Here is a 15,434-nt window from a genome sequence, read left to right as displayed (position 1 = left end):
AATCACTGCTCTGACCAATCCTGCATGAGAATCAGTGCCCTGACCAATCCCACATCAGAATCTGTGTATTGACCAATTCCGTGTGAGAATCTATGCACTGACCAATCCCAGGTGAGAATCCAGTTGCTGCCCAATCCCATGTAAGAATCCATGCACTGGCCAATCCCATGTAAGAACCTGTGTGTGGACCAATCCTGGTGGAGCCCCCTGTGGCAGACTGTGTCCCAGGGCCAATCCTGGCTGCGGGAGCTGCTCCCTGGCAAATCTGGGGGCCGGTGTGGGGCCAGTGAGGGGCCGGGGGGTCCCGGGGGGTCCCACGCCCTCCCTCGGGGCTGGCTGGCTGTGGGGTCCCTGCGGTGGGGCAGTAGCACCCATGGGTAGGTGCGGGCAGCACAGGTACGGTTGGGGCCGTGGGGCTGATGCTAGGCAGGGGCTGGCTTGCGGGGCCGGATCCAGGCCCGCTGCCTGCAGATGTTGCCTTTTTAGGCACTGGAGCACAGCACAGCACATCCCTGCCCTTGGCCGGCCCTGTGCCAAGCCAGCGCCCTCTGGCAGAGCCGGGCCAGCCCCTGTCCTGGGTGTGCAGAGGTGCCTCTGTCCCCCTCCTGACCCCCAAACAGGCCTGGGGACGCTACCTTCTCCCCTGTCCCCTAGTCAGCACTTGGCAACCCCGGGGCTGATTGCTCAAACCGCCCCAGAGCTGGGACCTACCCTTATTTGGGTTGAAACCAGGGCTATTTTGGTGCCGTTGCCTCCGTCGCAACCCTTTGGAGCTTCCTCGTGCATTGCCTTCCCTGCCCTGTCCATCCCCGTGCTTGGGCTGCTGGCTTGGCCAGCTGGGGGATGCTGGGGGCCATCACCCTCTTGGCCATGCAAGTCCCAGGTGTGCTGGTGGTGGCCCCTGGGGCTGCTGCAGGGTGGAACAGCTGGTGTCCCCTGCGGTGTCTCAGCCCTGATCTGCAGGGCTGGGCACACCAGGTGACCTCTGTCCTGGTGGTGCGGCCGCCTTCCTGGCAGGGATGGGCCACAGGATGGCTCCCTGGGGACATACCGGTGGGGGGACACAGGGTGGATGGTGTCTGTCCCAGCTTGGGGGACATCCCTGGCATAGTGGTGGCTCTTTGCTGTGCAGTACCCTCCCTGGGTACCACTAGCATCTCATGGGCAACGCAGGGGTAGGGCAGCCCAGTGGCCTCTGCTCTGGCACAGGCACTGCCAGGCATCCCAGCACAGAGGGGATGGCATGGTGACAGTCCCTGGCCCAGCTGTGGGGCAGGCTGGGGATGCTCAGAGGAAAGCCTGGGAGCAACGAGACCTCTGTGCCCCAGCAACAGCCCAGCCTGACTCACCCCAAGCTGGCGGCCAAACCGCTCCCGGCCCTTCAGCGCAGCTGCTGCTTGCCCCCAGCCGAGGGGAGAAACCCCAAAAGCAGCAGGGTCCCTTAGCGCTGGTGGGGGCAGAAAGGGGCTTCAGGGAGCTGCCCCCTCCCCCGGACTCCTGTGCCAGGGGGCCAGGGCTCCATGTGGCTTCCCCGTGCCTCCCACACTGGGGCTGTGCTGGGCAGGGTGGAGCTGAGATGAGGGGGGAGCGGGTGCGGATGGAAACATGCCGTCCTCCCGCCAGGGACTTGTTGCATAAACAGGAGATTTGCCAGAGCTGTGAAAAATGTGAGGGCAGGAGCAGGCAGCACGTGGTGTGGGCAGAGGGGACCTGACCCCTGTGCAGGGCAGGGAGGTGGCTGGAGGGGCACTCTCTGAGCCCAGACCCTATAGTCCCTTATGGCAGGCAGGGGGGAAGGATGCTGTGGCTGGTTCCACCAGAAAGGGTGGGACAGGGGTGCTGGAGAGGGAAAAACCTTCCCCGATGTCCCCAACTTGGTGGCCCCACCCTGTCCCCTTAAAGTATCTTCTGCCATGGGGTGCCAGAGTGGGGCTCCTGCTCTGCCCCAACACCACAGCTAAGAGTGGGTTCAGCAGATCTTGGTGGCTGCAGCAGGGCTGGAGGGGCTGGCAAGCAGGAGAAGGGCTCTGGGGCTGTCTGGGGGCTTGCTGTGGCCCGTGGCTGTCCCTTGGACCCCCCCTTGCCTGGGTGGGAGGCAGGGTCTCGGTGAGCAGAGAGCTGTGGGGCGCATGGGGAGATGATGCACAGCCCATCTGGGACATGGGTGGCACGAAGCTCAGGCGACCTTGCTAGGGAGGAAGAGGTTCCCCGTGGGCTGGTATGGGACCCCATGAGGTTCCCTGTGTGGTGATGTGGGCTGAGCTGGCATCCGTGCTACCCAGCATCGTCCCGTGGGGTGCCGATCTGGCCACTGAGTCACCATCCTCTTTGGCAACTGCGTTTCCTGCCCACAGGGTGGTTTGGGCAGGGAACCCCCTTCCTAGGGGCTGGAGGGCATAGGGTGCCTTGCTCCCCTCTTCTGGGGTCCACATGCCTTCTGGGTAGTGGGGCCAGGAGGGCTGTGCCTGCCTGATGCTGGCTTGCTGTGGGGTGGGTCCGGGATGCTGGGGGCATCCCTTTAGGCTCTGACCGCACCAGCTGAGCTGGCTTGCTGGTGTCTTGGTGCCTGGCTGTGGGAGGTGGCTCTGGTGTGCCGGGGTCTGGGCATGGGCCGGGGATAGCTGGTGCTGCAGCTGCTCCCGGCATTGCAAGGGTGATCACTGGCCCGGATATCGGCCGGCTCGGGAATGTTTATCGGAGCTCCTGGGGAAGGGAAAAACAAAAAACGCCACCCAAAGGAAGGGATATGCGTCAGAGATGGGCCTGCATTGCCCACCGGCAGCTGGGTGGGCCGTGCTATGGGCTGTGGTCCAGCGCTCACCCGGCTCAGGCAGCCTGGCTGGGGGGGGAACCCTGCGCTCCCCCAGCCCACCCTGTGCCCAGTGCTGCACTGACACAGCCCATTGCTGAATTGCAGGGGCCCTCCATGGAGGTTTGTCTCCCCCCAGCCCTGCTGGCAACCTGCGGGCTGGGGCTATACGACCTGTGGGATGCTCCGTTGATGGCCCTGGGCACCTCTGTGGCTGCAGGGGTTATTTTGCTGAGGGAGGAGGGAGGATTTGGGAGGGAAGCAAATGCGAGCGGTGGTTGTGGCGTGGAGAAGGGTCTGGGATGTCTCATCACTGGGTACGTGCTGGATGTCCACATCCCTCCAGCCTCGCTCAGTGCTGTGAACTGGTGCTGGAGTCCCAGTGGGGATCTGAGGTGCAGAGGCTGGTCTCTGAGCTGCAGCCAGAGGGGTTCGGTGGAGGAGGGCAGCCATGGGCTGCTCTGCCCTGGGGTGGTGTGGCCAGGGGCTGCCAAGGGTTTGCCAGGTGTTTACTTCTGGGCTGGGATATCTCAAGGGTATCGAGTTTCGCTAGGTATGGTGACAGCTGGCTATGAGCAAGCAAGCCCATCACTGCTCTCCAGGGGGAGGCTGCAGGATGTGACCAACCCTTTACAAGACATCAGAGTCCACTCATGGCAGTGGGGCCTCATTTGCTGGGAAACTGATTTTGCTGCTTGGCAAAACTCGGGTCTCGAAGTGTTGGCTCGTGGCATGTGGCTGCTGGGAGGGATGGTGCTGTGACCTGGGGGACCAGGTGGGTGGGGGGGCCTTGGGGGGCTGGCGGGGTGGGTGGCAGACCCCGCTGCGCCTCGTTCCTCGCATTCCTGGGCAGGGCTGCCGGGTGGCGGGGTCGTGGCTGCGGGGGCCGGGCGGCAGGAATGCAAACACCGGTGGGGGGAGAAGAAAGGCCGCTGTGTCTGCTGCAGCAAGGCGAAGCCTGAAACAGGGGTGCACAGGTCCCCCTGCCTTTCCCACCCTTCCTTGCACCGGGGGATGCGGTGGTCCCTGAGGATGAAGGTGGCGGCCATCCTGGGGGTTGCTGTGGTCCTGTGCAGGGTGATGCTCTCACTGGTCCCATGGGACAGGAGGGATGCTCCTGCACCCCTGGATCAGGAGCTTGACTTCCCTAGGGAATGGTCTGCTGTCTGGGGCAGGGTCTTCCCCCTTTTCCTTGAACCTGGGGCATGTTTGAGCCAAACTTGAGAGGGATGGAAGCTGAAAACAGCATTATGTTCCTGCAGTCCTTGTAAAACTGCCTTTTTGGGATGAGGGAGTGCCATATAGCTGGGGTTGGTGCCTCCTGTGGGTGCGAGGAGCAGTGCTGGGTGAGCACAAGCCCATATTAGATGTCTGAGAATCCACTAGGGCAGGGAAATACAACCATGGTCTCCCTGGTTTTCTCCCTTGTCTAGCCGAAGGAGCATTTGTAGCCTGCAAATCTCCTGGTGCCAACAGCAGAGGAAGGGAGGGCACAGACCCTACCTGTATGTGAGACCACCGTGTCCTGTGGACGGGCGAGCTGCGCATCTCCCCCCATCATCACCCTTGAGAGCTGGGGCTGGGTGGGGTCTGGGGTTCCTTGGTTGAGTGTCCTGCGGGGGAAGAGCACGGTGGTGTGCGGGACACGGTGCGGGACACGGGGCGGCCCTTGCTGGCCCCGTCCGTGGTGGCTCACTGCCGGAGAACATTCCAGGGAGGCTGGCGTGGGGCCAGGGCCGCAGGGCAGGGAAAGGGGCCTTTTATGGAAGCGTTTGTGCATTAGAATAAAATCATAATAATAATGCGCAGGGGAAGGGAGCGGGAGAAGGCGGAACTCCTGAAGAAAACAGGGAGGTGGGATGGGAACGTGCTGGTGGCTGGGGAGGGGGCAGGCGCTGGGCATTGCCCTGTGGGGACCGGGATGTGGTGTGATCCAGGTGCTCTGACAGGGTTGCTTGGGGCAAATCCTGCTTTTTATGGCCCAGGGTAGTGGAGGCTGAGCGGGGTGCAGGGGGTCCTCATGCTGCCATGGTGGGGGACCAACCCCTGAGTGGTTTGGCACGCTGGCTCGATGCTGGGACAGGGCAGGGGATGGCTGGCTGGGGCTCACTGCTCCTGGCATGCATGGCAGGGTTCGGAGGGGATGAAGTGTCCCCAGTCACACCCTCCCGCCACCACTGGCATCTCTGGGCCAACGTGGGGCTGGAGTGACTGTTCCCACTGCTCCCGGCACCGAAAAACAAGGCACTGCCTCTCCCACCCTGGCATGCTGCTGCTTCCCGGCCGACTGGGGTGCACGCAAAACCCAAGGTTAATTGTCAGTAATTGCCGCTGGTAATTAAGGTAACAATAGCCGGGCTGTTCAGCTGGCGGCTGCAGGAGCGCTCACGAGGCTGGGCTGGGGTTCGTTCCAGGAGCCTCTTTTGGCATCAGGCAGCTGCCCCGTGTCATACCGTGCCCTGCTGTGCCCACCCAGGGCTGGGGCTGCCCAGGGTCCATGGCCAAGGACCAGTGGCACTGCCGTGGTGGCTCTGAGCCCACTCCCATTATCAGGGAGCACAGCCTTGACCTTGGGACCATGCCTGTGCTCCTGCCCGGGGTGCAGGGCCGTGGGCCACGGGTGCCCCTGTCACCCCCTTGGGTGGGCGCTGGGTTTGCTTGAGGCGGAGGGCGATGCTGCAGCCCGGCCCCTTCCTACGGCCCATGTGGGCTGGGGACTGCAGGGACTAATCCTGGCTCTCTTTTTGCTTCCTTGCAGGCTGTGACCCCCTGCTCCCCTGCTGTCAACTATGAGCTGGTGAGTCCCCCGTGAGCCGTGGGTGGCAGGCAGAGCTCTGGAGACGCTGGGTGGGATGGGACACCCTTTTCTGCACTGGGCGTGGGGTTTCCTCTGCCTGGGGGCTTCAGGGTGTGAGTCCCTCACCCCCAAAACCGCAGGGGACCTGTGCTGGGGTTAATGGCACCCCTATTTTGGTGCCGTGTCCCCCAGCATTGCTGGCTGCAGGGCATCCCACATCAGAGCAGCGTGAGCTGGGGCAGCCCAGTTATCATGGGATTTCTGGAGCTGGAGCTTTTGGGGAAGTGGGTTTGTGGAGTTCCTGGGAGGGACAGGCAGATGGGACGTGAACAGCCTGGGCTCTGGGGTCCTCTGGCACCAAGGGCCTCCCATCCCTGGCTAGAGCTGGGCGGTTTCTTGCACACCCGGAGATGGCTTTACCATATGTGCCTTTGGCTTAGGGCGCGCAAGGCTGCACATTTGCAGCCCTTGTTATTGTCACCCTCTTCTTTTGTCCCTCCTGGGGACCTTTAAGGAGCAGCTGGAGCCAGGGTGACGCACAGCCCTTCCCACCCTGTCGTCTCCGGACACCAGGAAAACAGCTGGGCGTCCCATCTCCATTCATCACGTCCTGGGAAGGACAGGCGCTGGGGTGCTGGGCGGGCAGCCGTGCTCCCTTGCCATGCTGCTCTGGGCCACAGCGGGGCTCTAGGGATGGCCGGGCACCAGGATGGCACTGGGAGCAGGACCATGCCTGGGGCAGAGGTCTGGGAAGCGTGGCGTGGTGGTGCCTACTAAGCAGCATCTTGCCAGCAGAGCAGTCCCTCTGCCCTGTCCCCAGCCTGGCTGTGCCTGTGGTGGCAGGCAGAGTGGGCACATGGTGGCAGAGAGGCTGGCATTGCCTGGGGCCAGTGCAGCTGCCCTTCCTTCTTGCTCCAGACGTGTGCCAAGGCCTGCTGGGGCAGGCACTGGGGAGAGGAGGCCCTGGCAGGGTTTCAGCTCTGTGCTTGGCAGCCTGTCAGTGCCAGGGTGGCTGTGCCCCATGCAGGGCCCTGGGCTGGGCACCCCATAGCAGGGGTCTCACCTGAAAAGCGGGTTTACAGGATGGCCCCCTGTGAGCTCATGAAGGGGGTGCATGAGCCCAAACAAGCAAGGGAATGGGGTGGGAGCAGAGTGTGGTACTTGCCCTGAGGCCCTGCGATGGCTGTCTGCCCCAGGTTTAATCTCTGCCTGCACCCCCACTCCCCTGCCAGCCTCCTCAGGCACTTATCACCAGCAAAAACATGTTGGCTTTGAGCTGGGACCGTTACTGCGGCTTTGGGAGGAAATGGAAAGGAGTTTGCTCTGTCTCGTGGCTGGAAATGGCAGCCTTGGCCCTGCTGCCAGGACTGGAGCAGCCTGGTCTTGGGGGTCCCCTCTGTCTCGCTGGTCCCAAGACTCCCGTAAGCCACCCAGCTGGGTCCCTTTGCTGTGCCGCCCCAGGTACCCCAACCAGCTGTCCCCAGGCAGAGGTGTCTGTCCCCTGCTTCCTGTATTTGGGGTCTGGACACTCTCCCCCACCTGAGAAGTTAACTCCAGTCCAACTGTAGACTCCAGCAGCTTGTCACCAAATTTGCTCCTTTTCTAAGCATCTCAGACTCCCACTTTGCTCCCACCGAGGTCCCTCGCCAGCCCTGTGGGGCCGGGTATATCTTGGGGGTCTGGGGCTGTCGGTGGCTGGCGGCCAGGCTGGGTGTGGGGCAGTGCCGGGCTTGCCCTGTTGTTTACCTCCTGGTTGTAGGGTCTGACCATGGAGGATCCAGATGGGATCCTAGAGGTGTCGGGGGCAGTGGGTGCCTGCCATGGAGCAAGCGCAGGGTTTGACTGAGCACTGTCTATCCATGACACCAGTCCAGGGCAGGATGGCAACGCAGGATGGTACTGGAGCATCACCCTGGCTCCACGCTTGGGTTTCGAGGGATTCCCGATCTTTAGGAAGAACGGACTTGGTGGCAGGCAAGGAAGGAAATGGGACTGCGGCGCATTTCCTAGGAAGGGCCAGAAATAGCCCAGGGGGAACTTTTGACCCTGGCCCCAGCTCTGTGTGTGTATCTCAATCTCTCCCCTCTTTCACTTGCTTTTTTCTCACCTTCCCTGTCCTCCTGCCTGCCTGCCTGCAGCCATCCCCAGGGGAGAGCATCATGAAGCAGGTAGATGCCTTGGTAAGTGTTACCAGTCACAGATGCTGATCTTTGCCTTGAGACCTCCTGGGGGGTCACTTGTGCTTGCCCCATTGCCACAAGCAACCCCTGCAGCCAAAATCCTCCAGCCTGGGATGCCCCCGTGGTCCCCCGACACCCCTGTGACCCTCCAGCCCTCCCTCCCTGCCAGCCAAGGTGATGACGGCCACGCCAATGGCCAAGCAAGGTGCCCAGGGTTGGTGGCAGAGGCCATGGTGGAGCCCAGTGGAGGGGGGGGCCAGGGCTTTTGCTGCAAAGCCGGCTTTCCTGTCTCAGAGCTGGGGATATGTTATTTAATCTGTGGACATGAAATTGCTAAGACAGTGTAGACAAACACACTGCCAAAGTCAACGTGGACAGCTTCCCCCTGCCTGCAGCCAGCTTGCCGGCCTCCCTGTGTGCTGGGGCTGAAACCCAAGGGATGGAGGCAGAGTGGTTCCCACAAGTAAGACAGTGAAAACCTTCCTCACCTGGGATCTGGCCGTGCGCCATCCCTTTGGTTGTCCAGGACATGTTTCCAACCTACTCTGAACTAGAGGGGTAATAGCCACAGCTAGAAAAGTCCACCAGGACCATCAGGAGCTGCCTTTGCCGGCTTTTCTCCCTTTTGAGGAAGTTTCTTGGTATCTCTGCAGCCTTCCTTGTGCCTCACATCACCCTTTCAAAGCAGAAGGGACCTCCAGGTTTTAGATGCTGCCCAGAGCCTGGGGACATGCTGAGCCAGCCTGGGCTGGGAGGCAGATGCTCGACGGGGCTGGCAGGGGGGTCTTCAACCCACTGGAGCTGAGACCAGCCTGTCCTGTGCTGGGCTGGACTGAGACATACTGGCTTGGACGGGGTCTCTGCTCCAAAGGGGACCACCTTTTCAGGGTCTTCCAGCCCGGCAACGGGCAAGAGTGTTTAATAACATGAGCACTTGCTCCTGTCAGCTGATTGCGGGCTTACTCTTCCCTCTGCAGGGGCTGGTGGCAGAGGCAGCAGCGCAGCTGTGGTTAGATCGGGGGGAGAGCGGGGCAGAGCTGGGGGGCTCCTGCCAGGGAGCCCCTGCCACGCTCAGGTTCAAGCTTTCTCTATGCACCCTGGAAAGGTTTTACCTCTCTTTTTGCTGCATTTTAACTCCTTCTTTGTCCCCAGCAATGCTGGGGGGTTTCTGGGGTGAGCAGGAGATGTGGAGCACCCTGGGGACAACCTGGGTGGGGATTGTCCCTGCTGCCCGCACACCCCCGGGTGCTTGGATGGGGCTGCAGCTTCTCGGAGTGGCTTCAGCTGGGAGGGGAGACTGTTGTCTGTGGCCTGCTTAGCCGGCTCTGCTCCACTGGGCAGCCTGACCTTGAAAGAGGGACACGAGGGTGATGGAGGGTGGCGCTGGGTGCCGCGGCAGCAGCCCTGGGACTGCACTGGGTAGGAGATAGTGGGCAAAGAGTGCCAGGGAAACCTCTGCCATCTAGTACCACCACCTCCGGTGTGCCAGTTGCAGGACATTGCAGCCCTGAGGAGTGTGGCAGCAGGTCCTGCAGCTCCTGGGAGCCGGCTGTGGAGCGCAACTCTTGTTTCTGGATCCTTCCGGGGGCTCGGGATGTGCTGCCTTTCACAAGATGAGTCTTTAAGTGACTCCTGCTTGTTAGTTGGAGATACTAAAACTAATGAGGTGTGAGTGTGTTTTTCCTTAGCGGTTTTTTTTGGAAACCCTGCTTTGTTTTTTGGCTGAGGTCACGAAGTCACCAAGCAAACCGGCTGCAGATGAAATTCTTGAGGCCGGAGAACATGCATAAATAGAAGTTTCCTGCTCCGAGAGCTCAAACATTTCCTCACAGCATTCAGCTCTGCAGAGCCGGGGCCAAAGCAAACCGTTGTGCCTGGTTGGTTCCTCGCTGCCGCTTAGGCAGTAAACCTGCCCCTGTGGCCAAAGCCACTCTGTCCTGCCAGGTGTGTGCCCAGAGCCCGACTGAGACTGGACTATTGACATGCCTGAGACTGTCCCCCCATCCAGAGCATCCTCCTCAAAGGTCCTCTGGGACCCTGTGCCAAGGCACCAGCCCTGCAGTGCCCATGGTGGCTGGTGCCAGCTGCACTGGGGTTGTGAGAGCTGGGTTTTGCTTGTGGCCATGGGGGGGTGGGGTGATGGTGCTGTGGGGCGTTTGGTGCCACCAGAATGCTCCGCAGGTGAGATTTAGACAGCAATATTTTTGGGGTGTTATGGTGCGCAGTGTAGCACGGCAGGGGTGGGATGCTCCAGCAGCACCATCACACCCACCTCTAGCAGGACACCTGTGCTGGCTGCAGGCTGGGTCAGGGCAATAACTGGCATTTCCTCTCTGGTTCTTTAGGATGCCACAAAATCCCCCAGGAGCGGGCAGTCACGCCACAAAACATCCAGGTAGATGCCTCAGTCTCCCCATCTGGTGACCATCTCTGCCCTGCCTGAACCTCTGCCCCTGCCAACACTTTGCTTCTCCAGATGTGCTAGAGCTGGTAGATGCTCCCCATGGAGAAGACATGGGAGTTACGACATGCTATCCCCAACTTGGGGTCCTCAAGACACTCCAATGGGGCTAGGAGCAAGGGAGAGGCTGCAAGCAGCCTTGCTGCTGCATCCCCATGTATCCCAGCCCATCTCGCTTAACCTCAGGGGCTGTACAGGGAGGGGAAGGGTCACAGTGTCCCCTCCCCACACTGTGCCCTGATGGCAGTCCCCTCCCTTGCCCAGGAGCATGAGCCTGACCGCGGCCATGGAGAGCAGCTGTGAGCTGGACCTGGTGTACATCACGGAGCGGATCATCGCCGTCTCCTACCCCAGCACGGCTGAGGAGCAGAGCTTTTGCAGCAACCTCCGTGAGGTGGCCCACATGCTGAAGTCCAAGCATGGGGACAACTATGTGGTGAGGGACATGGCTGGGGCTCCTCCAGGCTGGGGAAGGGGCTGGGGCACTCAGGTCTTGAGGATGGGGTGTTGCAGGGGATAAATCCTGCTTCCTTGCCTCCAACTGGGCTCGACTTTGGTGAGGGGGTAGTCTTTGCACCAGGATGGATAGAATTTTTTTCCTTCCTTGAAGCTTTCTAGTCCCTTTTGGACCCACTGGGAGTTTTTGGCCATTGCATTGCCCCATGGCAAGGCATTACTTGGGTTAATGTGTTTGGGGAAGCCTCACACAGGAGGATTTGGGGAAGCTTTGAAGTAAGGAAGAGGTGGGAGGTGGCAGTGAGGGAGGAAGGTGTCCCCTCACTCTGTCTTTCCTCTTCCCTGAAGCTTTTCAACCTCTCTGAGCGGAGACATGACATCAGCAGACTTCACCCCAAGGTGGGTTGCAGCTGCGGGGAGCAGAGGGGCTCAGGGCAAGGCTGTCTGCATCACCAGCTCCTTGCTGCAAGCTGTTTGGGGGAGGAACAGCCACCCTTTCTATCCCACCCAGCTGGTGGAAGAGCAGGGGATGGAAAGCACTGGGACTTCCCAATGAGTTTGTGGGATCTCAGCTTAATGCCCCGCCCCCCCAGCCCAAACCTGGCTGTTGGGACCTCTTGGAGACATCCCTAAGGCATCGTCCCCATCCCTGTGAACATGGGGGAACCTGTGGCAGCTGAGCTGAGGGACCCCACGAGCGGGACTGAGATCTGGGTCTCTGATGGCCCCCCCCCATGGCAGAGGTCTGGGCAGTGGGGTGCAGGCATGGGGGAAAGGCTGGGAGGGGCATGTCAGGGCGACGTGGTGGTGTCCCTCCTGGGTGCATGCCCTAGGCTTTGCATGCTGGCAGGCTAGGGACTGTGGAGGGGGCAGAGCCTGGCATGGATGTGACCCCTGGCTGTCCCCTGTCCCCAGGTGCTGGATTTTGGGTGGCCTGACCTGCACACTCCAGCGCTGGAGAAGATCTGCAGCATTTGCAAAGCCATGGACACGTGGCTCAATGCAGCGGCACACAATGTGGTGGTGCTGCACAACAAGGTGGTCTGGACCCTGTCCCCAGGATGCACAGTGATGGGGGTCTGGCAGGGGTGGGGAGCTGCAGGGACAGGGCTGGGCAGCCTCAGAGGCTGAGCAGGTGCAGGGAATGTGGCGTTTTGGGGTTTGGGGTGTGTGGAGGTGTCAGCATATATGTGTACTGGTGTGTATGTATAAGGGTTGTGGTGTGTGTGGGTTGGTGCATGTGTGTAAAGACCAGTGTGTGTGTGCCCGTGTGTGGGATGGCCGTGCTTGGATGCTTGCAGGCATCACTGCCCCTGTGACACCCCTTTTGCTGTGTGCCTGCAGGGGAACCGTGGCCGGCTGGGAGTGGTGGTGGCTGCCTACATGCATTACAGCAACATCTCGGCCAGGTGAGAGGGATACGCGGTTCTGGGGTGGTCCTGTGGCCCACTGCTGACGTCCATCCTGGAGGTGCTGGGGTGCCGGTGCTGATGCTTTCCTTCAACCTCATCTACCCTTTTGTCCCTGCAGTGCTGACCAGGCTCTGGACAGGTTTGCCATGAAGCGCTTCTATGAGGACAAGGTAGTGCCAGTAGGACAGCCATCCCAGAAGAGGTGGGTTCTGGTGTGCATTTTGCCCCTGTGGTTGGGTGGTTGGGTGGTTGGGTGCAGGGGAGCCAAGGTGGGTGCTTCACTGTGGGTCTTGCCCCTGAGCTGCCTGTCCCTGCTTTAGGTACATCCATTACTTCAGTGGGCTCCTGTCCGGCAGCATCAAGATGAACAACAAGCCCCTCTTCCTCCACCACGTTATCATGCACGGCATCCCCAACTTTGAGTCGAAAGGTGGTAGGTACCCCCCATGGCTCTCCCCAGCCTGGCCCCACGTACACACGGCCACCCCATGCTGTCTGACTGGGCTTGCTGTCCATGGGGGATATTTTCCACAATTTCCTCAGCAATTTGAATTTCCCCTTCCCTCTCAGGTACTGCTCCCTCTCTGTGACTGTTCACGTAGCAGGGTGCCACCCTTTTCCCACAGAGGTGCCCTTGCAGGGTACCCACCCTGTGCAGGGCTCCTGGGGCTGGGCACTAACCTGAGCTGTGGGGTGACAAGGCTTTTCTGATGGCTTTTTGGAGGATGGCACTAGATTGGAGCTTGGGTTTGGGACGTAGCACCATGCCCAGTGCTGGTTCCCAGAAATGGTCCCTCTCTCAGAGACCAACATCCCCATCATCCTACCTCCATCCCCAGTCCAGCACTTGACCCAGGTCCTACAGGACCCAAACTGGGCTATAGGAGCTTTATTCCTTTCCCACCCTATCTGGAGCATCCTTTTCTGCCCATCCCAGATGTTGCCCATGGCCGGTGTGGGCTGGCCGGGGCGGGGAGTGGCTGTTTGCCTTGGCTCCTTCCCTGTTTGGATTTCTCCCCTGTGACTAATCCCTGCCCCGGCCCCTCCACCCTGCCGGCTAACAGCAGTACGCCTTCTCTCCCCGCCTTGATGTCTTCCAGGTTGTCGGCCCTTCCTGAAAATCTACCAGGCCATGCAGCCCGTCTACACCTCAGGGATCTAGTAACTATCTCCTCACCAGGGGACTTCCCTCCTTCCCAGCATGTGGGGCTTGGCAAGTGGGGGGAGATGGAGAGGGTCAAGGTCACGTTCCCTGCAGTCCCAGTGCCCTGTGCTTACTCTGTCTGTAGCCCAGGGAACCAAAAAGAGGGGCTTCCCTTTCCTTGGAGGTGGTAACTGGCTACACTGGGCCATACTGGGCCCTTCTGGTGGGAGGGCTGTAGTGACTCTGTGTATCAGCAGAGGGAGCCCGGGGCTGTGCAGAGCCTGGGGCTGGTTGTCCCCAGAGGGAGCAGGGACAGGGATGGGGACATGTCCCTGGGGGATGGTGGTCTTTCTCCTTTCCCTGCCCAAAGAGCTGCTCCTGCTGCCCAGAACTGCCCTAAAAGCCCTCTTTCTCTCCCCCAAAAAGTGTTGCCCCCATTTTGACCTCCCCATGATTTACTCTGACACCATTTTCTGATGTTGCTCTTGGGAGCTGGTGAAGGCAAAGCAGGAGTCGATTCCTCCAGCCACCCAGATGCTCTGCTGGGGCTGCATCCCAGACTGGGACCCTCGGCTCCTGGTCCCCCTGGAGGGAGCAAAGCCCCTTGCTTTGGTGATATTCTCATCTCACCCCCCTGAACTGGGTTCTCCCTTCCCTGCAGCCAGGCATCCCCATTAGGCAAGATTTACTGCCATCCCAGCCTTGCCTTTCAGCTTTTAATAGACTGCTTATGGGATGCCAGTAATAAACTCCAGGTTTATCTTGCCTGTGAAATCCAACTCCCTTCTTCCCTTGTCCCTTGCTGCTGACGCCACTGCCTGGAGGCAGCCCCACCAGTGCCCTGGTGCGGTGAGGGCTTCTGGCAGGGAAACTGAGGTAGGGAGGAGAGGTTCCCTGAAAGCTCTCCTTCTGCATCCTGTGCTCCACTGGACCTGAGGGAGCAGGGTGGATGGCTGATAGTGCAGCCCCAGCACTCGGGCCCTAGTCAAATGCTCCTGTCTGTGATTTTTAGCCTCCTCGTCGAACTGTGGCTCAGTTTTGCCCTTTTGCCCACCTCCCCCTGGGAATGGGTGCCCCTGGGGTGGGGGATGGACCCTCCTCTGTCACCGAGAGGGCCAGTTCCATGCTTTGCGCCTTTCCTGGCTGGGTTTGGGTAGAAAGGACTGGTAAAGGCAGCGCTCGGAGCTCTGGGAGGGCTCTGCACCGCAGCTCATGTCCTCCCACTGTCCCTCTGCAGCAACGTGCAAGGAGACAGCCAGACAGGCATCTGTATCACCATTGAGCCTGGATTGCTCCTCAAGGGCGATATCTTGGTAAGGAGCCTTGGCTCAGCGCCCTGTGCGGGGAGCAGCCAGGGGACGGGTGGTCCTTGTGCCTTGGGACCCTCCAGTTCCCCCTTGCCCAGCCCCTGGGGCTCATCCTCACAGTTCAACCCTGCTGTCCCCCGCAGCTGAAGTGTTACCACAAGAAGTTTCGCAGCCCAACCCGTGATGTGATTTTCCGCGTGCAGTTCCACACGTGTGCTGTGCATGACCTTGACGTCGTCTTTGGCAAGCAGGACCTGGATGAGGCCTTCAGAGGTAACCACCCCGGCACCTCCCCACTCCAAACTCCCTCCTCCTCCTGCACCTCTGACGCTGCTGCCGTTGCTAGGACATCTGGGTACCCTCCCCAAATCTGCCCTCAATGAAGCAGGGTGCTCCTGCCTCATCTGCACGGGGCAGTGCCACTCGGGGACCGGTGGCAGTGTCATTCCCTTTGTTGCCCAAATCTGGTACTGATCTGGAGGGGCTGCCATGAGATTGTTTGGGGGCTGAGATGTGCTGCCCCATGCTGGCATATCCTCTACCAGCTCCTGGCCTTGCTCTGGCCAGTGTGGGTGTTCTGTGCTCTAGGCATGTTTAGGGTGGCTGTCTGGGTGCCCTTGGTGGGATAGATGGAGATGATCCCTTTGCTCTGCTCCCTTCCAGATGACCGCTTCCCCGAGTATGGGAAGGTGGAGTTTGTGTTCTCCTATGGCCCTGAGAAGATCCAAGGTATGTCTGGGTCACCACCATGGGGGTTTGGAGCTGGGTGCTGTGTCCCCTCCTGCTCCCCAGCTCTATCCCCTGCTGCCTCCCTTGCCACCTCCCCCTGCCCCATTTGCAGTCCCTTTGTCACTAGGTTGGGATGAGG

At 60.6% G+C, this 15,434-nt stretch overlaps 1 protein-coding gene across 16 annotated transcripts in view; it reads left to right on the top strand.

Annotated features, from left to right (window-relative positions):
- TNS1 (tensin 1) overlaps window positions 1–15,434 on the top strand; it is a 65,978-nt gene that overhangs the window by 14,749 nt on the left and 35,795 nt on the right. For 12 of the 16 annotated variants that reach the window (XM_075093140.1, XM_075093150.1, XM_075093136.1 and 9 more), the window contains 13 exons: window positions 5,568–5,606; window positions 7,745–7,786; window positions 10,132–10,181; window positions 10,512–10,683; window positions 11,052–11,102; window positions 11,619–11,741; window positions 12,048–12,112; window positions 12,234–12,317; window positions 12,436–12,548; window positions 13,216–13,276; window positions 14,497–14,572; window positions 14,710–14,839; window positions 15,230–15,295. In XM_075093140.1, the coding sequence (XP_074949241.1) occupies window positions 5,568–5,606; window positions 7,745–7,786; window positions 10,132–10,181; window positions 10,512–10,683; window positions 11,052–11,102; window positions 11,619–11,741; window positions 12,048–12,112; window positions 12,234–12,317; window positions 12,436–12,548; window positions 13,216–13,276; window positions 14,497–14,572; window positions 14,710–14,839; window positions 15,230–15,295 (1,072 nt within the window). The remainder of the gene's footprint in view (window positions 1–5,567; window positions 5,607–7,744; window positions 7,787–10,131; window positions 10,182–10,511; window positions 10,684–11,051; window positions 11,103–11,618; window positions 11,742–12,047; window positions 12,113–12,233; window positions 12,318–12,435; window positions 12,549–13,215; window positions 13,277–14,496; window positions 14,573–14,709; window positions 14,840–15,229; window positions 15,296–15,434) is intronic. The other 4 variants (XM_075093141.1, XM_075093135.1, XM_075093144.1 and 1 more) reach the window with 2 other exon arrangements.

This window comes from Phalacrocorax aristotelis, chromosome 5, assembly GCF_949628215.1.
Source record: "Phalacrocorax aristotelis chromosome 5, bGulAri2.1, whole genome shotgun sequence".
Lineage (NCBI taxonomy): Eukaryota > Metazoa > Chordata > Aves > Suliformes > Phalacrocoracidae > Phalacrocorax > Phalacrocorax aristotelis.
This window is presented reverse-complemented; position numbering and strand designations above follow the sequence as displayed.